Source organism: Macrotis lagotis, chromosome 1 (assembly GCF_037893015.1).
Source record: "Macrotis lagotis isolate mMagLag1 chromosome 1, bilby.v1.9.chrom.fasta, whole genome shotgun sequence".
Classification (NCBI taxonomy): Eukaryota; Metazoa; Chordata; class Mammalia; order Peramelemorphia; family Peramelidae; genus Macrotis; species Macrotis lagotis.
In genome coordinates, this window is record NC_133658.1 from 529,185,313 (window position 1) to 529,208,121 (window position 22,809).

The 22,809-nt window shown below is 33.9% G+C and overlaps 1 protein-coding gene across 1 annotated transcript in view; it reads right to left on the reverse strand.

Annotated features, from left to right (window-relative positions):
* Nucleotides 1-22,809, reverse strand: part of IL1RAPL1 (interleukin 1 receptor accessory protein like 1) — a 1,500,378-nt gene that overhangs the window by 31,830 nt on the left and 1,445,739 nt on the right. The window contains exon 8 of the mRNA XM_074214222.1: nucleotides 18,732-18,877. Coding sequence (XP_074070323.1) covers nucleotides 18,732-18,877 — 146 coding nt within the window. The remainder of the gene's footprint in view (nucleotides 1-18,731; nucleotides 18,878-22,809) is intronic.

Genomic DNA, 22,809 nt, shown 5'->3' on the forward strand with positions numbered 1-22,809 from the left:
TTCAGTGTCAAACTTCAATGATGCTCAAAATAATTTCTCTCAAATGAGAATGCTGTTGTCATTGGGCTTTTTGCTTGTGTGTGTGTGTGTGTGTGTGTGTGTGTGTGTGTGTGTTAGGAATTTGCTTTTTACTATGTCATGAAAATAAATACCTAAAGATGGAATGTTCCAAAATAGCTCTGGGGAAAAATGTCAGAGTTGAAGGAACCATCTCCATTTTTATTTGTCTTAAGGGAAGAAATATTTATTTTGCAAGTAATTGCTGCACTATAATATATACTGTTAAAAGCTAGAACAATTTTGTGTTCCAGTAGGGACTCTTCAGATTGGCCAACATACCCAGAACATCTGCTCTGCTTAGATAATCAAGGAAATAAACCATGTTTTCTATCATAGTGCTTCTCTTTTATTTTTGAAGAGTAATATTTTGATTTGTAGTATTATTCATCTGATTAAAAATTATAAAAGAGTTTACAACCATATAAACTGATTGGACTGCAAAATAATCTATAAAAATATTTGATATATTGTCCTGAATTGTATTTTACTTCTGATGTTGATTTGATTCCTTTAGGAATTTAAAATTTGCCTAATTACGAAAATCATTAGGAAAAAAACTGAAAAAAATGTAATACAAAATCCACTCAGTAATACTATCTCTTGTGAAACAACTTCTCATTCAAAATCTTGGATAACATACAAAATGATAGCTCACAACAGAGAAAAGAAATAACAAAGCCTAGAGATTTGGGGGACTTTTCTCCCTTGATGATCAACAAAAGCAATCCATTTTTCTCATTTGAGTCCCTTTTCTCATTTATTGCCATCACAAACCATCATCATAACCTAATGACTGAAAAGCCCAGGAGGCAAATGAATAATGTGTTCTAGCTTCTTTAACCACCTAGAGACAAGATAAGTACTGATTTACATCATCCACCATTTTTCAAAGTTAATCAACAAGGTTCACTGTCATCAAAATCTGACTCCCCTTAAGTAGTGGTAAGGTAGCAGCAGGCACACAGTAGTTGCTTTAGGTTGGAATTTCTCATTTTCAGCCAGCAGACTGATGAACCCTATTGTTAGAATTTTTTTTAATAATTGAAGATGTTAAGTTTCAATTAGAGAAAATGAAGATGTAAACTTTTTCTCATCCAAGTTCATAGACTGCCTAAAATTTCTCCACAGGATAGTAAAGATTCTGTGGAGGTCAGGAAGCTCTGCTTTAGAAGATAATTTGGACATAGAAAGATGATTGCCAATGAATTCTCCAGCTCCTACATCACCATAGTTATATATATATATATATATATATATATATATATATATATATATATATATATATATATATATATATATATATATATATATATATATGGTGAAGGGACTTTTCCCTTTCAAACTTTTCTACAACTGTAGGATTATATATTTAGAACTCATTAATCCCAACTAATCTTTTTATGAGTAAAAAAACTAGAGCAGTTAATAATTGACAAGTATTAAGTGGCACATAAGTTAATAAGTAGCAAGGCTGATAGTTCATGCTCTTGACTCTAAATTCAGACCTTCATTAACTCTACCAAAATCATTCTATTTTTAATGAAGACATTGATGCTATCTTTTCATTCAAAACATAATCTTTCCTGATCTCCAGTCCTACAACACCATCTGTATATTAGACACTTTAAGCTGTGTCTCAAAAGCATTTCCAACAACATATGTTCTTTGTCTCAGCATTTTTGTCTGTAACCCTATCTCTTAGGGTTGTTAAAAAGGATGAAATGAGATCAAGTATATAAAAAACTTTGCAAATCTTGAAATACTATGTATATATATATATATATATATATATATATATATATATATATATATATGCTAGTTACTATTAGATATTGAGTGGTAATTATGGATAGTATATCAATCTTGGAATAAGGAAGACCTGAATTCAAATCCTGATTCAGACACTTGATTACTATAACTTAAGTAAGTTAAATTAAAATCTGTGCTTTAGATTGTTCATATGCAATTTGAGTATGAAAATAATGCCTTGCCTACCCTTTATAAGAAAGAAATGAAATAATAAATGAACATTTTTTCATAGAATCTTAAAGCACTACAGAAATACAAGCAATTATTTTTGTTATGCCCAGAAGAAAACAGTTTCTTTCTTCCTAAACTCATACCCTTTTCAAACATTTATTTTTTTGAGGTTATCTTTATCTGTCTAACCATCCAAGTTTACAATTTAGTATCATTCTCAACTATACCCTCTTACTAACTCTACATACAATCATCTATTTAATATGTTCACTTGTTTTTAATTTTTTCTAATTACAAGTAAAAATATTTTTTTACATTCAGTGATAAAAAACTTTTGAGGCTCAGTTATCCTTCCCCTCCTTCTCCTTGAGAAGGTGAGCAATTTGTGCAAGCGTGCAAAACATAGTTCCCTATTAGTGCAGTTGTAAAAGAAAACACAGATAAAATATCAACAAAAACCCCCAAAATAAAATAATAAAGTATGCTACAAATCTGCATTGTTTAGCTCTTTCTCAGAAGGTAGATAGCATTTTCCATCATGAGTTCTTTAGAACTTTCTTAGATCATTGTATAGAACTTTCTTAGATCATTGTATTTTCTGAAAATGCCAAGTCTTTCACAGTTGTTCATTGTCCAATATTGCTGTTACTGTTTGCAATGTTCTCTTCGTTCTGCTCACTTCCCTTTATATCAGTTCATGTCTTTCCATGTTTTTCCTAAAGGAATCCTGCTCTTATAGCATAAAAGTATTCCATCACTTAGAATTCATGTTATCCCATATCCCTTATTTTATTTATAAAGAAATAGAAGGTTTAAGCAGATGAAATGACAAATCTTGAGTTGAAGAAGAACATTCAAAACTTTCTATTGTTGCATGAATCATACTTTCAGTTTGACTCTAAAATATTTTCATCATCTTTGTGCGATTATGATTTAGTGATTCTTGGGAAAATCTGGCAGAAGGGCTGGGGGAAATTTTTCTTTTCCTTTCTCATAGAAATAAATGAAATGAGATGAATCATAATAAACTCATTATAAAGAGACTGAACTAGAAATAAAGTTTAATTTGTTCCCTTGGCATAGTTATTTTATTTATATACTTAAGGGCATAAAAATTTTTTTATGGGTTTTAGATAGTTAAGTGTATTTATTTTTTGATTTGCTATTAACAGTTTTGGTAGTTTAGTCTGACTCTTTGGTATCCCATTTAGGGTTTTCTTGGCAGATATATTGGAGTAGTTGTCATTTTCTTTCTAACTCAATTTACAGATGAGGATTACAGATGAGACTAGATTTGAACTCTGGAAGATGAGTCTTCCTGAGTCCAGACCCTGCAAACCATACATTGTGCCATAAAATGCTATATTTTTAACTAAAAATTTACTAGAAAAAATTAAATTGACATAACTTTTATTTATTTCAATAGGATGACAAGTTATTAAGTAATTGATACTTTAAAAAATTATTTCTTTTTTTGTGTCTCAAATGTGTATCTAAGTAATATTTACAAATTATGTTGTAATCATGGAATAAAAAATCAATGTATTTTATTCTAGAATTTACTTTTCAAAGTCAAGGCAGATGACTTATATTTTTATTATGTTTCTTAAAAAATGGTTTCTTCCATCTTGGTCTCTATGATTCCAGATTGCATTTATTTTGTGAATGGGAGCAGCATCTGACAGGAAATTTAAATTTATGCTTTGATATATTAGATGTTTTCATCTGAAAAATCTCAATATACTGGATGAATATTTATATGAGAGAAAATCCCTTGAATTTCACTTTCAAGATTGTCAAATTAAGGCACAATGTCTCAGGAATCCCAAAGAATCTGTTAACACTTGACTCATCATCTAATATATAATTTTAGTAATATGTTATCCAATATATATCCACAAACTAATTATTCTTGGAATAGAGTAGCAATTATATAATATCAAAAAGAAGACCAGGTCTCAAATCCTGCTTCAACACTTACTTATGTAGTGACCATAGGCAATACATTTAGCTATGATAGTTTTTGCCCTAGTTGCCTCTTCTGTAAAATGGAGACAGAATTACCTATACTATTTTCCTCCTTATGAGACTCAAAAGATGCATTGTATATAAAGTCTTAACAAACCTTAAAACATAATATAAATATAAATTTATTATTAGATGAGGATAATTAAGCACAATGAAGATGAGACATTCAAGTTCACATTTTTAAGAAAAGTCAGGAAGAGCAATTTGATACTCATAGCATCATAGATTTAGAATGTCACCCTAGTTTAAATCTTAAAGAAAGTCATTTAGATAACCTAGAGTCATTGAGTTCAATTCTCTCATTTATATGGATGAAAAAACTAAAGGTCAAGATGATCAAGTGATTCATTTAGTGCAGAAGTTGGATCCTTAATTCCAACTCAATTGCTCTTTTTATGGTTATCATCCTTCATCTTAAGTGAGAAGTTTATGATTTCCCTTCTTCAGTCAAATACTGATATTGATATGCATGTATATATATATATATATATATATATATAACTCTCTGTAGATCTAAATATAGCTATGCATAAATGTGTATGTATTCCCATATATGTATATAAACCCAAATCATCTAAGATGGGAAAACTTAAAGGCGTGTTTATGGGAGACAGAAAAAATGAAACATGCTAGAAGAGACTGTATTGGTCTATATATTCAGTTGAGAACAGCTTTTTTCCTTTATCTCCACAACCAGAATTGATTGCATCTTTAAAACTCTGTGAGGGGGTGGCTAGGTGGCACAGCTGATAGAGCACCAGCCCTGGAGTCAGTAGTACCTGAGTTCAAATACGGCCTCAGACACTTAATAATTACCTAGGTGTGTGGCCTTGGGCAAGCCACTTAACCCCATTGCCTTGCAAAAACTAAAAAAACCCCACAAAACTCCATGAGGAAGTATGGTCTACCCTTTCTTTTTCTTGTATTCAAATTTAAAAGTGATGGACAGCTTTAGTTATAGCAAATAACATGATACAATAAAGGTAAAGATTGGGGCGGCTATGTGGTGTAGTGGATAAAGCACTGGTCCTGGAGTCAGGAGTACCTGGGTTCAAATCTGGTCTCAGACACTTAATAATTACCTAGCTGTGTGGCCTTGGGCAAGCCACTTAACCCCGTTTGCCTTGCAAAAACCTAAAAAAAATAAAGGTAAAGATTTAAGAGGCATCTCTCCTCACCCATCTCAGACTTTGTGGTTCAGAAAAATAGGCTTGGGATTCTAGTTCTGTTTTGCTTGTCCTTTTCAGTTCTGGGGCAGGAAGTGGTGGCTCCATCTCAGGGACCAAATCATGTTATACTAAAATTTGTGAATCCATCCAAATATTGTAATCAGTTCAGTAGGGAAACCCTGAGCAGCAAGAATCCTAGACTTATCGAAGAGGGTCATTGTATTTGAACTTGGTGAGTGTAATACATGTAGGAACTGAGTTAAATTATTTGTCTCATTTCCCTTAAACTCAGAGATTGAGGTGCTATTGAAGAATGCCCCTTGGATATCTGTTCTTGCCATTTGTTTGAAATAAATATTCCTTGATAAAATCTAATTCAACATTGTATTTAAATGGATCTGGGGTGTTAGGCAATGGATCTTTAATAAAAAGGGAGAACACAATCAGTGGGGACTTGAGCCAGTGAAAAGAAACTTATCAATTTTACCATCAAAATACTGAAGAAACCTGGGAGAGGTTGTGTGTGTGTGTGTGTGTGTGTGTGTGTGTGTGTGTGGAGAGTAGGGACAGATATAGCAAAACTGACTCTCAAAGGAGGGCCAGAATAAACCATATTACATATACATGCATATACATCAAATATTACTACTGAATTTTCCTGATTTTTAACAAAAATAAAATGAATAGTATTTTCATGGCATGGATATAACCATATTATTTAGAGAAGTCAACTTATAGATGCATAATTCATCATCATATGCATGCCCCAAATAGTTTATGTGCTATGTAAGGTAGTAATGAATAGCTTACGTTTCCTACAGATGGTAAATGTGACACTAAGTACTGAAATCTGAAAGAAAATGTTACCATGGTGATCTATTGGAAATCAACAAGCTTTTCTCTTCTATATGACCTCAGAGAGTGGTTGGTATTTTTGTGTTTTGTGCTTAATTTCTCATTTTACTGACCTAGTTAAGGTTCAATGCATAGAACTGTTTTTAAAACACTTATACCTTGCATTTAACTGACAAAGATTTGGCATTTCTCAAACAGGATTTGTGTTTAACAACCATAAAATGTTCAGCTCTGTTCCACTCCCCAGAAATATAGGAAGGAGAGGTAGAAATCCCAGAGGCCTAGAAGAAATGTAATGGCAGCAAGGGACTCCCTGGACTATGACAGCTGCTGTTCCTTCCCAAAAGCAAAGGTACATGAATCAACTCCCCTTAGGAGTTTTTGGAAGGGGTGGGTAAGAGACAATTCCCTCAAAGATACTGAGGCATCCTGACTCATGATTCTGATTAAACAAAGAAATCATTGAGAAGAGTAGTATGGAAGAAAGCAAGAGTATATGCAATCTACATGTGGCAGGTATCATTTTATTTGAATATGTACTTGAATTATACCTGTATGTATACTATTCTACTAGTGTAGTATCCAGTACCTTGTTGTGGAATGGAGCAGTATGTGGTATTTGCATTTTGAGAGGAATTGGCACAAATTAGATGAACATTTTGGAAATCTTTTCTTGATTTGCCTATAAATGATTTGTCTACATTTTCTTCAACTATCAACAGGAGAACTAGTTTCTATTTCCTCTTTTTCTCCCACCCTTGATCCAACATATGGTCTTGAGAAAATTCATTAATTTTTCTGAACTTATCCTCCTCTCAAAAATGGGATTTTTGATATCTTGCCTCCTTGAAAGCAGGGGACTAGAATAGAGGCTCTTTGGAGGTCCCTTTCAACTCTAGAATCTATGGTTCCACTAAATTATATGTGCCATAAATATGTAAATCAACTAGGCTACAATTATTTTTTTTCTAGAAGGTTCTTACTAAAGGCAATTCAGGTAAAATTTAAATATGTAGAGCTCATTATCCAGTTGGTGAATTATCCAGTCTTTATTGTTTCCCTTTCTTCCTTCTTCCTGGTTTGGAGATACTTTACTGAGTACTATGATTTTAATTTTCTATGTTAATTTTGCTCTATTTAGCAAATATATCTGAAAGTTCTCTGATTACATATTTGTCTATGAAGAAACTACAACAGATGACATAAGAGAGCTTGGGTATTCATGTTCTCCCAGAAATGTCAAGAGAATGAGAGGAATGATCTTAAAACTAGAGACTTATAAGAAATCTCTATGTCTACTATGTTTAATAACATCATTTTACTAATGAAGACTTTTTGGCCCAGGGAAGTTAGATGACTTGCCCAAAGAAAGACTTAGAAGGGGGGATCTGAAATAAATAAATTCTCTGGCTTCACATCTGTTATACTTTCATAGTACTACAAGATTCCTAGTCATATTTTCTATGGAGCATTTACTGGACAAAATAGGCAAGCATGGCTGGGATGTGATCTGCATTGTTGGATAAAGTCTCCATGGTCATGAGATTATAAATGGTAAGGATATAATGAGTGTTCTGAAATATCGTATGAGAATATGAAAAAATGAATCTGCCATGATTTTAAAACTGCTCTTGCAGATATATTTCCATTGCTTCTTGGTAAAAGTAATCTACATAGGTTAAACTATATGCAAAGAGTTCCTCATACATTTTGCTGTGACAGTCTTAATTTGAAATTGATATGTAACAACTGTGGCCAGCAATAAGGAGCCTCTTCAGTTGAGAGGTTAATTAGTTTAATAGTTGAAGTGAGTGCCTTCTTAAACTGCTTTCCAAGAAGAGAATCTCTTATATAGGGCACGACAAAATCCGGGAGTAGGCTGGGCAAACAACCTCCTTGAAAATACAGCCTGGAGGTAAGGAGCTACTGTTCAGGAAAGTTCAAAGATGGTAAACACCACGTGAAGTGAAGAGAAGATAATTAACTGGAATTACTCCACCAGACATTTTTAAATGTTTTCCAAATTTGTGGCTTTCTAAACAACTGAAGATTGTTAGCTGCTCTAAAGTCAGTAGGTATTGCCAAAAGTTACTTAGTTGAAGATCTGTAGTATAGCTAAGCTGAAATGTATAAACTAGGGTTCACAGATCTATGGATAGATTTTTGTAAGAACCATGCACTTGAATAGATAAAAAATTACATTTTCCCCAATATAATTGATTTCTTTTGTAATTATATGTATTTCATGAATTTAAAAACAATATTCCAAGAAAAAGAGCACAGGCATTACTAGACTGCCAAAGGGGCCCATGATATAAAAAAAAATTAAGAATCCCTGATATAGACTTCTGAACAGAGCTCTCCATGGAGTACTGTCAGCAAGCAACCTATTTTTTTTCCTTCTGACTGTAGGCTTAGGAGACATTATTATGCTCATTGTGTCAACTCCTTCCTTCTCCCCTCCCCAACTTTGGAACATTTTGTCCCAGGATAAAGAAAGACCTTGGCATTTTTTACCTTGGTAGATCAGTAAGCTTAGCAAAAATGATGACTATAATCCTTACTCTAGAGAGAGTGATTAGCAGCCATCTGCAATAACTAGGGGTGAAGATCAGAAAAGTCTAAGGTACAATCCACTTAATGATTTTTACATTTACTTGGGGAAGCAAAACTAATGTTTATAGAGCAATTAGAAAGTGATAGCTAATGCTATCTATGCAAATAGTATTACACTATAAATATTTTTTATAATTATTTATAAAAATAAATAAATAAAATAAAAACACCCCCAAGTAATAATTTAAATGTTCTCTCTTTCCAGAAAAAACAAAACCAATAATTTATTCATTGTAAAATAAAGTCAAAAGCACATCCCTTTTCCTTTTTTTCTGAGGCAATCAAGCTTAAGGGACATATCCAGTGCCACAAGCTATCAAGTGTCTGAGACCAGATTGCACCTCCCTTTTCCATTTTGACTGCCTGCCTGGGAATGGGTTATTGCTTTTCCCCTTGAACCCAGGGGAAATATCAGAGTGGACATCGTCAGGGAACCCAAGTTCTTGTCTTGGAATAGGCACTAGATAAGATATCCAAAGGCACCAGATGAGATACAAAATTAATATAAGAGTCTCCAGCCATTATGTGAATAAGATTCTAGAAAGGGAACATGATACACATATAACTATAATACAGAATAATATTGAATATGATACCTACTTGAGATCCATAAAATTTTATGTGAACCTGAGGGAAGAAAGGATATTTTCAACTCGTGTTAGGGAGACTTTGGACACATCATTTAACTTTTCTTTTCCTGAATTTTTCCTCATTTGTAAAATGAAGGAGGGGATTAAATGTCTCCTAAGGTTTCTCTTTTAACTTGGCTATTATATTATTATGAGGTGACATTAAAATTTGTTTTAATATGTGGGAAAAATCAAGAGAGAAGTGGTTAAATGTCAGGAATATTGACTAGACATAGTTAAGGGAACAGGAAATGGCTGATAAGCAGTATCAGACACTAGTTTGTCTTAAACAAAGAGTATATAGAACATATTATGCAAAATGTCTGGAAAAAGGAAAAAAACAAGACTTTTAATGTTAGTCAAAAGAGTTGAAAAACTATATGTAATAGGAAAATGGAAGATAATGAAGGGTTGTGAACAAGTGAGTGACATAATTGTCTATATATGAAAAATGCTATCTAGTGATGTTATAAATGATGGTTTTGAAGGATAATGGAAAGATTTATGAGGACCATAATGATGAGTTTCTGTATTTAGATAAATGACAATAGAGAGGGAAAAGATTATTTGAGAAATATTGAGAAGGAAGCAAAAAGATGCAGAAACACAATTGATTTTATGTTGGTGGTTGGGAAGAGATAAACAACTAAGATAATAGCTAGGCTTTGAATGTGAAACACTAAAATGCCACTCCCAATACTAGTATAGGGAATGCTAGAATGTGCAAAGATTTGCCAACATATGCCTATATGGAAGATCAAGAATGAAACTAGTTAATAAGAAGATAACAGTTTTGTTTCCAGCAATTAGCTTTCTCTCTGTGTTTTTTCTTTCTGAGCAAAGGGGAAAGGGAAGGGAATAAACATTTAATCCATACTATACACCAGACTTGTTGCTAAATGTTTTACAAATATTATTTTATTTGATTCTCACAGCTCTGTGGAGGTAATTGTTATTATTATCCTCATTTTACAGATAAGGAAACTGAGGCAAAAGGGTAAATGATTTGCCTCCAGTTATATAGTTAGTTAAGTATCTGAGGCTAGATTTCAAATCAGGTATTTCTGATTTCAGACTAAGAACTCCATTCTCTGTATCACTTACCAGCCTCGGAGAAATTTTAGAGTTGAAAACTAAAGAGCTCTAAACTCTGAGCATCCTCTAGTCACTTGGAAAAGCAACCTCCAAGACAGGGACTAGTTTTTTATTCTTTAGCACTTGGAAATTGAACATGGAATCAAATGGAATTTTTTACTCTAAATTGGAAGTTCTGAGAAAGATACAGTCCTTGGTAATCAGGAACTAGAGAAGGATAGATTTTAGACTGAGGACACAAGGAAGTTGTTCTTTTCTGTGTACTAAACCACTGGTCTTGGTACATCAACTCTTCTAACTGGATGACTCTTTTTTTTTGGGGGGGGTTTGCAAGGCAATGGGTTTAAGTGATTTGCCCAACCTCACACTGCTAAGTAATTATGAAGTGTCTGAGATGGGATTTGAACTCAGGTTCCCCTAATTCCCGAGCTGGTGCTCTATCTACTGTGCCATCTAGCTAGTCCAGTTTTCTCTTCCTAAGAGAAATATAGCCAAAAAATTATTTGTGCTCTAAGCAAAAAGAGCAATGATAGAATCTACTTAATCTATGAGGAAAAGAGTACCACAGCTGAAGATTCCTGCCGATGTATGAATATGGAAGCAGAGATGAAGTCCTTACCCTTGGTATCAGTATAACTGCACCAAACTGACTGATATGAGATACCCTGCAGTCCCAGGAAAATTATATGCCTGGGGTCCAGGTGTGGGAGTCAAATGTTGTACAAATGTCAGTTTTTATGGTTATAGTTGTAATTATCATCATCATCATCATCATTATTATTATGTTGATGACTATTCTTTTAGTCTTTTACTTCACTCATGCTGAGCTCAGCCAATCTTTAATAATAATAGTTGTCCTTTGGTATTAAAGAGGACTATGCCAACGTATCAAGAGGTTGGTGTCTTGATTTGCACAATTAGGTTTATTACAGTGAGGGGTATGCTGTTCAAGGGATCCTACTCCCTTGCTTTTATCATGACTATTCCATCCTGTGGCCTGGTAGAAGGGAAACAAAACTGTAGATTATGGTCTGGTTACTTGTTCTTGCATTGGTATCTCTTCCTCCCATTTCAGCAAGGCACAAGGGCACAGCATAGCATTGATGCCCATCATGCACCAGAATGATACATCTGGCAACAGAATGCAATGAGCCCATACATCCAAGCTTGTTATTGGATGGACTAATCATTAGTTTGGTCTTTCCTCTCAGAACTTTCACATTTGGGTTAATAAATGGTATGATACAATTGACAATATCTTTAGCAATAGAACAATTTCAATTTTCCACTCAAAGTACTATGCTGCTCTGCTCTTTGCTCTGTTAGTACCCTCCCCAGAGTTGGAGCTACTTGGACTCAACCAAATCCATGAAGCTTTCCAATGCATAGGGTCCTCTCTCTGGGGTAAAAGGTCAAAATCAGGAGTTTAGTGTCTTTGGAACCAATAAAGGAGAGAATATTCAGAAGGAGAGGGTACCAATAGTATCAAATGGTGGTAACTATTCAAGGAGAATCAAACCATTTTAAAATCCTTTAATGTCTCAGTTGAATTTCCAAAACAATCCTCTGAGATTTCAAGATGAATAAGTTGTTCATCTTCATTGGTGGAAGATGATGGGCAAATCACTTAAATCTCTCATTTGATCCAGGTGACTTTCCACAACCAAGACTTAGAGATCGTTTGTTGATCTACATCAATAGTAAGCTTTTCTACAGTGAGAATTTCCCTGATTGATGAATTCATGGGTCAGGACCCTCACCTCCCAACCCCCCCTAAAAACAGAGAGAATGTCATAATATCCATACTTCTTCAAGGTTGTGTGTTTGAAAATGTGTTACTAAATTTGGCAAAAACCTCCAGTATTTATTGATACTACATATAGTTCTACAATCTTACTTCACCCTTCAGTGAGTAAAAGTACTAAGAAAATACAATGGGCAAAGGGAAGATGATACAATACAATAAATAGGTTTAAAATCATTCAGGTTTCAAAATAATGTATCCTAAATGATCTCTGTCTTAATTACATTACTAGAGATATTCTGTGAGCCAAGGAATTTATTGACTAAGCCTAGTACCTATCGATTACATTGTTAGGAAAGAAAGAAGCAATTTGGATTTGAGAGGGAATGGAGAAAACCTGGTTGTTGATCATTGTTAACTACTGCTTATTCCTTGAAATGAAGGCTTTGCCACTTTACAAAATCACTTCTGTGAAGAATGACTTACTGTCTTCTTGGAATCAATAAATCTGAACCTACCTACTTTGAACTAGATTGCTAGAATACCAGTTAATAGGACAGTTACAAAGTAACCAGAATGTCCAAGAAGCACAGTTCCCTGGAGGAAGCAAACTTTAATTTTCATTTAGCTCAAAATAAAATGGTGACATTATAAATTATATTCATTGTTATTCCCTGTCCACTTCTGCCTCATGAAAACCTCTCTTATTTTTAGTCATGACCACAATTTTTCCACACATTTCCCATAGCTAAAACTTATTTCCTATCTCTCATTCAAGTTTGAGGAGATATAGAAAAGAAATTGATTTATTGAAAAGTCATTGCTCCTACACTGCCAAATATATTATTTATTCATGGCAAAGAAATACAAAAGTAAATCCTCTTAGCACTAGCCCATGGGCAACATGAATAAAGTGAATGCAGGGGGAGTCCTGGTTAGGAGAGCTAAAAGACAAGGAAGTTCATAATGGAATAGGTAGGAGGGTAGCCTAAGTCTATAAGAAGGTCTAGAAACTGGTGAAGAAAGTAGATTTGGGAGCCTCTTAATTAGAGAGAAATATTGAGACCAAAGATCAAATTAGTAGTTCAGAAGTGTGCAGAGAAGATTTAAAATATCACACTGTCTTCTCATCCTAGAAGGTGTTGTAAGTATTACCAGCAGACAGGGATTGGGGCACCTTATTGCTAAAACTTGCAAACCATCATCTGATCCTTCAGTGAGCAAATATCTGTTTGCTGGTGGAGGCTCTTACTTCAATGTTGAAGATTGATGATTGATTAGGGTGGCAGTGTAGTATTAGCCTTATCTTGGCTTTCAATATGCCTTCCTCGTTAAATTTAAGCATTTCCAGTTTTTTTTAATTTAAAAAAGTCTTCTAGATCATGGTAGGATTATCATTTGTCCTACTTTCGATATTCTTGGATCTCAGGGAACAGGGAGGCCCAATGAGAGAAAAAGAGAGAGACAGAGAGCATCAGAGAGGCAGAGAGAGAGAGAGAGAGAGAGAGAGAGAGAGAGAGAGAGAGAGAGAGAGAGAGAGAGAGAGAGAGAGAAAGAGACAGAGAGGCAGACAGCAGACAGACAGAGAGAGGACTGGTAGTTGGTTGAGCAATAAAAATACAAATAACATTTATTGATTAAGTCCACCCTCTAATATGGACACAGTTTGTGATTCCCCCAAACAATTTAATAGTAACATCAATGATCATGGATCACCATAACAGATATAATAATAATAATGAAAATGTTTGAAATGTTGCTAGAATTACTAAACTGTGACACAGAGACATGATCTGAACACATGCTGTTGGGAAAATGATGACAAAAGACTTATTCAACCCAGGGTTGCTACAGACCTTCAATTTGTAAAAATATATCTGTGAAGTTCAATAAAGCAAAGCTCTATAAAGCAACATTTGCTGAGATGAGAAATACTGGCAAGGAAATGGGATAACATCTATGGACACCAATGAAATAATAAAGAAGTTCAATACCATGAAAACTCTTTGTTTCACTTCAGGAATAAGTAGGTATACCTTAGGAAGGCAGAGGCTGTGGAGAGGTAAATTGGATAGAATGATTTGATTACAGAATAAAGGGGAAAAACAGTTAACTAACAATCTTGCTATAAAAATCATTGGTTCTCAAATTTTTGGATCTTAGAACCTCTTAACACTCAAAAGTTAGTGACCCCTGACATCTACCTGAAGATGTTTCATTGGTTATATCTGTCAGTATTATTAGAAAATAAAATGTTTTCGTATTATTAGGAAAGCAGTTTTGATATAAGGACTTTTGAAAGGGTCTCACAGACTCTACTTTGAGAACGTTTGAAGTAGGATATAAAAATTAAAAGGTGAACTGGAGTCAGCTTCAACTGGCTAGTTAGAGCCAATTTTAAATTTTCATTGTGAACATTTGTGGCAAATACTACAAACCAGGACTTGATTTAAAGACACTAAAATTCTGAAGGGAAAATAAGATAGATGATAAATACCTCTCTCAAAAGAAAATAGTACATGAAGATAGAAAGGGATAAATACAGAACGTGGTGGACATGGACAAATGGGTCTACTGAAACTGTCCAGTAAGAGAATTTCTCTATCATTACTAGAAAACTGCAGTTCTATTTTTCCTTTTCAGTAAAACTGCAGTAAACACTAATGACAAAATCACTTCTGTTTCTCCCTTTCTTGATCTTCACCCAAATACAAAGTTCTTGGATTTTCCTACATGAGTAGGTGTTAATACATAGTGCCTATGTCACTCCTTTTATCAATTCCATTTTTTCTGTATCATGTATTACCCAGGTAAAACTATGATCTAGTCCAAGTTGCAAGGATATTTATGAGGTTAAATTTGTCTCCTTGCATTAGAGACACTAATTTTTCTTCTTGTATTCTTGTAGTGCATTTGAACATTTGTATAAAGACCTCTAATACCATAAGCCTTACTCCTGACTCTTTTCTTGATTATTTTTTTCTCACAAATTTCTGAACATCACATCTATTTTTTTCCTTTTTTGTGGACATTTTCTATAGTATCTGTATTGGGAGACATACATAATGAGTCTTATCTCTTCTTTAATCTTTTTTAATTTAAAGCTTTTTAGATTAGATTTGCAAAACACTTAGTAATGAACCTTTGTTAGGTATGTTCCATCTCTGGTCAGGAATCTATCATATCTTTATTACTGAAAACCATCATCCATAAATCCAAATCCATGGATGTTCTTAGTCAGCTCTTTACTTCTCCCCCCACCAAAATTATTCATTCCTTTTATTTATTGATGAAAGGTAAATGCAACCTGTGCTCCATATTCTCTAACTTATTTATGAACTTCTTAATTGTGTGAAGTATTGTTTAGATTCTTTCTGGAAGTATCATCTGTATAGTATCTAGTAAAGGGTTGATATTCTTTAGGATTGAGTTTATAATAGCTCAATAGATTATAATAGCTCAACAGATTTATTCTTAATGAGTTAATCACTTCCTAAAGATCTGATGAAGAATGTTGTGCAACAGATTTGAAATTGATAGTATGCTAGAAACACTTGCTTCTTTTGTTCTGATTAAGGACTCAAACTTCCAGAGGGGGTATATGGTATGATAAGTTATTCCAACAGTCTATCTTAAGGTATAATTGTCTTCAAGAAACAACACCTTTGTCACTTGAAGCTATCACACCCAGAAAATCACACTACCTCTAAAGAAGCATCATGTATAAATGTGTTACTGTGGTTATTACTGGCAGAATCACCAGTCTGTAATGACTTTGAGACACTTCCTTCAATGGACCAATGCACCAAGAAAGTGCACAAATAATATGATTGCCATACAAAGCTCATTTACTAGGATATGAACAGTAAATGAAATATTTGCCAGCCTGTTTTTGTACCTCTAGTATGAACCCACATTAACCAGGCCAACAGCAGTTTAACTCAGTTTTGTCTTTTATCTTTTAGCTCCTCTATCTAGAAAAGAATGGTTCACTGATTAACAAATACAGTGTTTTAGTCTCTTTGTCTTATTGTTCTCATTTAAGTTTTAATTTTTAGCAAATAAATTTATTTTTACAGGCATTTATAATGCCCCTCGCACTGCTTCCCATCACTGAACCAAAAGAACAAAAGAAAGAAAAGGTTGAGGAATGTGCATATTCCAGGGGAAAAAAATCCCATTTTGACTCTGATTGAAAAATAGCTGTTTCTGTATTTTAAGTTCATCTCTTCTCTGGCAGTGAATTCTCTTTCTTAATTTTCAAATGCATTTTGAATGGTAGAGGCAGATTTGATGACACTGTTCACAAGTTACTACATTTATATCCAAATTTGTCTATAGATTTATGTGATCTTAATTAGATTACACAATGTCCTCCTTTTTCTCTCCTTTAATGAGAATTATTATCTTGTTGGTTATAATGGACAGTGTGCTAAAGGAGATAGAAAGCCTGACTCCAAGTCATCTACACTTATTTTCAAATTCTGTTGCTGACAGAGGAGATAGACTTATGTGACCATGAGTTGGTCTTTCAGATCTCTAAGACCATAAATTTCAGGATAGTTATCATTTAGTCTTGATATAGGGAATTAATGGATAAAAGGAATTTCTTTCTTTACCAGAAATTCCTTAAACAGTAAAATAAAAGTGGTAAGTGTGCGTGTGTGTGTATGTGTGTGTGTGTGTGTGTGTGTGAGAAAGGGGCGGCATAGGTGATTATTATGTAGTTAGTGGAAGCACCAGTTTCACACCTCTCTCCTATTCCTCCCCCAAATGCCTAGCATTAAACAAAACATTATATAATCTCTATTGCATCTTAAATGTTTTTCCTGGGTAAATTTTACCATTTTATATATTAGGAAACTGAGTCTAATAAAGATTTAGTAATTTATTTGGGGTCACACAACTGTAAGAGACAGATCTAAGATCCAAAGGTGTCTTGTTACTTGGTCTTAGCATTTATTCCATAGCTTCTTTCAAAAAATACTCTCATCAGGGACATCTAGGTGATACAGTAGATACAGCACTGGCCCTGGAGTCAGGAGGACCTTTAATTACCTAGCTATGTGACCTTGGGCAAGTCATTTAACCTCATTGCCTTGAAAAATAAAACAAAGCAATACTCTCATCACCTTGAAGATAACAGGGATTTGCTCCAAAATTCTTCCAAAAACAATATTTAAAAGGTATCCATAATTTCTCTGTCAATAAAGTCATAAATTATTTATTTTTATTTTTCTATCTAAAAAGAAATTTGAATCAAATAGGAGGTTTGAAACTAGCTGCATTTTTGACCAATAAAATATTATGATGTATATTTTTAATACCTGAAAGCTATCTAGCAGACATATCACAGAGTTTGAAAACATTTCACTGTTTTATTTTAATTCATTAAAAAGTTTCACTACCAAATAGCAATAATGGATAGTATCCTACATTTCATATTAGTCTGAACAATTCAATCCTTACTTCTTTTAAAAGGCAATTAAAAACCCTTAATGGTTTAATGAATGGAACATTGAACTTGGAGTTAGAAAGACCTGAATTCAAATCAGACTTCAAACACTTAATTATCTGACACTGGGCAAATCATGTCACTTCTGTTTGATCACATTTCTACAGCTATGAAATGGAGATTAAAAACAAAACAAACAAACAAAAACACCTATCATTCAGGCCTTTTGTAAGGATAAAATGAGCTAATATTTGTATGATGTTTTGCAAATGTTAAAAGATGTATATTTTAGTTATTTTTATTATTATTGTAACATGCTATAGGCAATGTATGAGACAATGTTTATTCTCAAAGAACTTGCTCTAGTAATACATAAAATGACTTTGAAATTATGAGAGATTACTTAATCTCAATAGCAACCATTTTTTGGGGGGAAACAAGAAGGAAATGGGTACCCACTAGGAAATGATAACATTCTGTGGTATATGAAGCTCATGGAGTATTATTACTATTATTATTATTATTATTATTATTATTTTATTAACATAAGAAATGACAAATGTGAGGAATTCAGAAAAAATAACATTGAAAGACTTATATGAACTGATTTAGAAGGAAGTAATATGACCAGGAATAATATGTGAAATTGCTAAAGTGATGCTGATTATAATGACACTAAAAATCATCGAATTCTGATGGAATTGTAAGTAACTGTTAGGAAAACAAACCACCTTCTTTTCAGGAGAAAAATATAGACTACAGATTTGGGATGCAATAGACAAAATTAGGCAGAGGTATTTAGTGACTTTGCTTAAGTGTTTTTCGTATTACAAGGAAGAATTTCAGTTGGTGGGTTTGTGATAAAGAAAAAGAATGGTGACAAAAAGTTAACACTAACACTCAATTTAACACTAAAATTACTTGTATATTTTTACAAAGTTTACAACCTTTATAGCATGCTAGTATATTACTTTAACTATAGCTTTCTTGAGAAAATAGTATTCACTTCTTTTTTTAAAATATCTCATTTCCCAAAAGAGTCAAGGCCAGAATAAAGTCCTTTCCACAAATAACATGCACAAGGGAACAGTCATCTTTACCTCGTTTATGAAGGAGAACACTGGCATGCCTACGACCATTTCCATTTTCAACATAACATGAATAATTTCCCAAATCTCCTTCTTCTACAGAGTCGACAATTAATGAGATGGAAACTTCTTGCTCCCCAAGATGTTCTTTAAGAATCCTGAATGACACACACATACACAAATATATACAATATCAGATTATTACATGATTCTGATTTTCTGATATGAATACACTATCCATAATCCACAATATTTGATCTTCAAATTTGGCTATGACTTGATTTCATCTTAATTAAATTGCACCATGCCTCTTTGTTCCTCACTTCTAATGAGAAATCTTGTCTAGGTGGATGCAAATGACAGTTGCAGCTAATTATCTTCCTTAGAAGGACAACTCACATGGTAAAAACAGAGAGGTGAAGGACACCTTGAAGAAAAGTTTATGAATTGTTTATCAGATGAGATATATTATGGTGTTGGTCTAAGAAGGTGAAAAAATATGATGTCATAGTCTGTAAAGTCATTTCTCATTGTATGTCAAGAAATTTCACATTTCTTTAATATTTTGACATTTCTGTTGAAGTTCCTAGTCTGGCATTTTATAAATAATAAAATATAATTGCCTATTTTTAAAGAAATGTGAAATTTTTAAACTCGAGGCTGAATATTCTGTAAAATGGTTAATTTTGACATTTGAAATGAATAGTAAAATGTTCCTCCAACCAACTGCCAATGAGTTTAGCATTTTATGTAGCAAATAAGGTGGTATTTTCTCAAACTGTTGCTACCTTCTCTTAGTACCCTCCAGCTGATTCTCTACCTCTCCTTCTCCTCCTGAATTTCCACCCCTACCTCCCCAGATACACACATTTTCAGATTCAGGAAAGAACATGGAAAACCTCCTTATAGTCTTTCCTGAACAAGAAAAACAAACAAACAAAAAACATTGTAATGAGTTTTATGTCTTCTTTTAAACTTTTGAAGTTCAAAGTCTTTGGGTGAAAGACAATAGCAAAGCTTTAAACAAGAATTATTGCTCAACTTCATTCCACATTTCATATTACTCTTGGTCTGTGCTATGGCTAATAGCAGAGTACTCTAGGATGAGATACCTGCTGGCATCTTGCCACTGGGCAGAGAAGAGTAACTTTTTGAAGAATTTTTTTTTGTTTCCTTTATCAGGTTTTCATGTTGAAGATGATAAGCAGAAAATGCCAAAATTGCTTTTCTTACCGTAGATAACATGATCTTCAGATGAAGATAAAGTTCAAAATTTTATACATTAATTTGATTCTGTCATAGGGCATTCACTGTGGCTAATATCACATTAAATTGTGTTCAAGATTTGGTAGATGAAATGAAGCTTAATTTTAGTGAATAATTCAGATGATCTTGAAGTCAGAAGAAGGAAATAAAGGGGATTTTGATTTTGTCCTTAAGCTTGATAATTTTTCTAAATTTACTCCTCTTTATCCTCTCTACTACATAAATATTTGTGCATCAAAATCAGAATAAGGAAGACTTTAATACAGGAATACAATTTGCATTACCTTCCTCAAGTGCTTTTCAATTTTACTAGGTAATTAGAATGTATAAGAAATATATGTGGGAAGATAAGAATGTTACAGGGTTCTGTATCTAGTACTTTGATAATGTCCTTGTTCTTGTTCTCTTCTTCTTCTTCTTCTTCTTCCTCTTCCTCTTCTTCTGCTCTTCTTGTTCTTGTTCTTGTTCTTCTTCTTCTGCTCTTCCTTCTTTTTCCTTCTGCTCTTCTTCTGCCCTACTTTCTTCTTCTTCTGCTCTTTCTTCTTGTTCTTCTTCTTCTTCTGCTGCTGCTCTTCCTTCTTTTTCTTCTGCTCTTCTTTCTTCTTCTTCTTCTTCTTCTTCTTCTTCTTCTTCTTCTTCTTTCTTCTTTTTCTTTCTTCTTCTTTTGCTCTTCTTTCTACTTCTTCTGGTCTTCTTTCTTCTACTCTTCTGCTCTTCTTCTTCCTCTGCTCTTCTTTCTTCTTCTTCTGCTCTTCTTCTGCTCTTCTTTTTCTGCTATTCTTTTTCTGCTCTTCTTTTTCTGCTCTTCTTTCTTCTTCTTCTTCTGCTCTTCTTTCTTCTTCTTCTGCTCTTCTTTCTTCTTCTTCTGCTCTTCTCCTTTTTCTGCTCTTCTTTCTTCTTCTGCTCTTCTTTCTTCTTCTTCTGCTCTTCTTTCTTCTTCTGCTCTTCTCCTTTTTCTGCTCTTCTTTCTTCTTTTTCTTCTTCTTCTTCTGCTCTTCTTCTTGTACTCCTCTTTCTTCTTCTGCTCTTCTTTCTTCTTCTTCTTCTTCTCTTCTTCTTCTTCTTGTACTCCTCTTTCTTCTTCCGCTCTTCTTTCTTCTTCTTCTGCTCTTCTTTCTTCTTCTGCTCTTCTCCTTTTTCTGCTCTTCTTTCTCCTTTTTCTTCTTCTTCTTCTTCTTCTTCTTTTCTTCTTCTTGTACTCCTCTTTCTTCTTCTGCTCTTCTTTCTTCTTCTTTCTTTCTTCTTCTTCTCTCTTCTTTCTTCTTCTTCTTCTCTTCTTCTTGTACTCTTCTTTCTTCTGCTCTTCTTTCTTCTTCTTTTTATTTCTTCTTCTTCTCTTCTTTCTTCTTCTTCTTCTCTTCTTCTTGTACTCTTCTTTCTTCTGCTCTTCTTTCTTCTTCTTTTTATTTCTTCTTCTTCTCTCTCTTCTTCTTCTTGTACTCCTCTTTCTTCTTCTGCTCTTCTTTCTTCTTCTTCTTCTTCTTGTACTCCTCTTTCTTCTTCTGCTCTTCTTTCTTCTTCTTCTTCTCTTCTTCTTCTTGTACTCTTCTTTCTTCTGCTCTTCTTTCTTCTTCTTCTTCTCTTCTTCTTCTTGTACTCCTCTTTCTTCTTCTGCTCTTCTTTCTTCTTCTTCTTCTTCTTCTTCTTCTTCTTCTTCTTCTTCTTCTGCTCTTCTTTCTTCTTCTTCCTCTGCTCTTCTTTCTTCTTCTTCCTCTGCTCTTCTTTCTTGTTCTTCCTCTGCTCTTCTTTCTTGTTCTTCTTCCTCTGCTCTTCTTTCTTGTTCTTCTTCCTCTGCTCTTCTTTCTTGTTCTTCTTCCTCTGCTCTTCTTTCTTGTTCTTCTTCCTCTGCTTTTCTTTCTTGTTCTTCTTCCTCTGCTCTTCTTCCTTCTTCTTCTTCCTCTGCTCTTCTTCCTTCTTCTTCTTCCTCTGCTCTTCTTTCTTCTTCTTCTTCCTCTGCTCTTCTTTCTTCTTCTTCTTCCTCTGCTCTTCTTTCTTCTTCTTCTTCCTCTGCTCTTCTTTCTTGTTCTTCTTCCTCTGCTCTTCTTTCTTGTTCTTCTTCCTCTGCTTTTCTTTCTTGTTCTTCTTCCTCTGCTCTTCTTTCTTGTTCTTCTTCCTCTGCTCTTCTTTCTTCTTCTTCTTCCTCTGCTCTTCTTTCTTCTTCTTCTTCTTCTCTGCTCTTCTTTCTTCTTCTTCTTCCTCTGCTCTTCTTTCTTCTTCTTCTTCTTCTTCTTCTCCTTCTTCTTCTTGTTCTTCTTCCTCTGCTCTTCTTTCTTCTTCTTCTTCCTCTGCTCTTCTTTCTTTCTTCTTCTGCTCTTCTTTCTTCTTCTTCTTCCTCTGCTCCTCTTTCTTCTTCTTCTGCTCTTCTTTCTTCTTCTTCCTCTGCTCTTCTTTCTTCTTCTTCTTCTTCTTCTTCTTCTTCTTCCTCTGCTCTTCTTTCTTCTTCTTCTTCTTCTTCTTCTTCTTCCTCTGCTCTTCTTTCTTCTTCTTCTTCTTCTTCTTCTTCTTCTTCCTCTGCTCTTCTTTCTTCTTCTTCTTCTTCTTCTTCTTCTTCTTCTTCTTCTGCTCTTCTTTCTTTTCTTCTTCTTCTTCTTTTTCTTCTTCTTCTTCTTCTTCTTCTTCTTCTTCTTCTTCCTCTGCTCTTCTTTCTTCTTCTTCTTCCTCTGCTCTTCTTTCTTCTTCTTCTTCCTCTGTGCTTCTTTCTTCTTCTTCTTCTTCTTCTTCCTCTGCTCTTTCTTCTTCTTCTTCTTCTTCTTCTTCTTCTCTTCTTTCTTCTTCTTCTTCTTCCTCTGCTCTTCTTTCTTCTTCTTCTGCTCTTCTTTCCTCT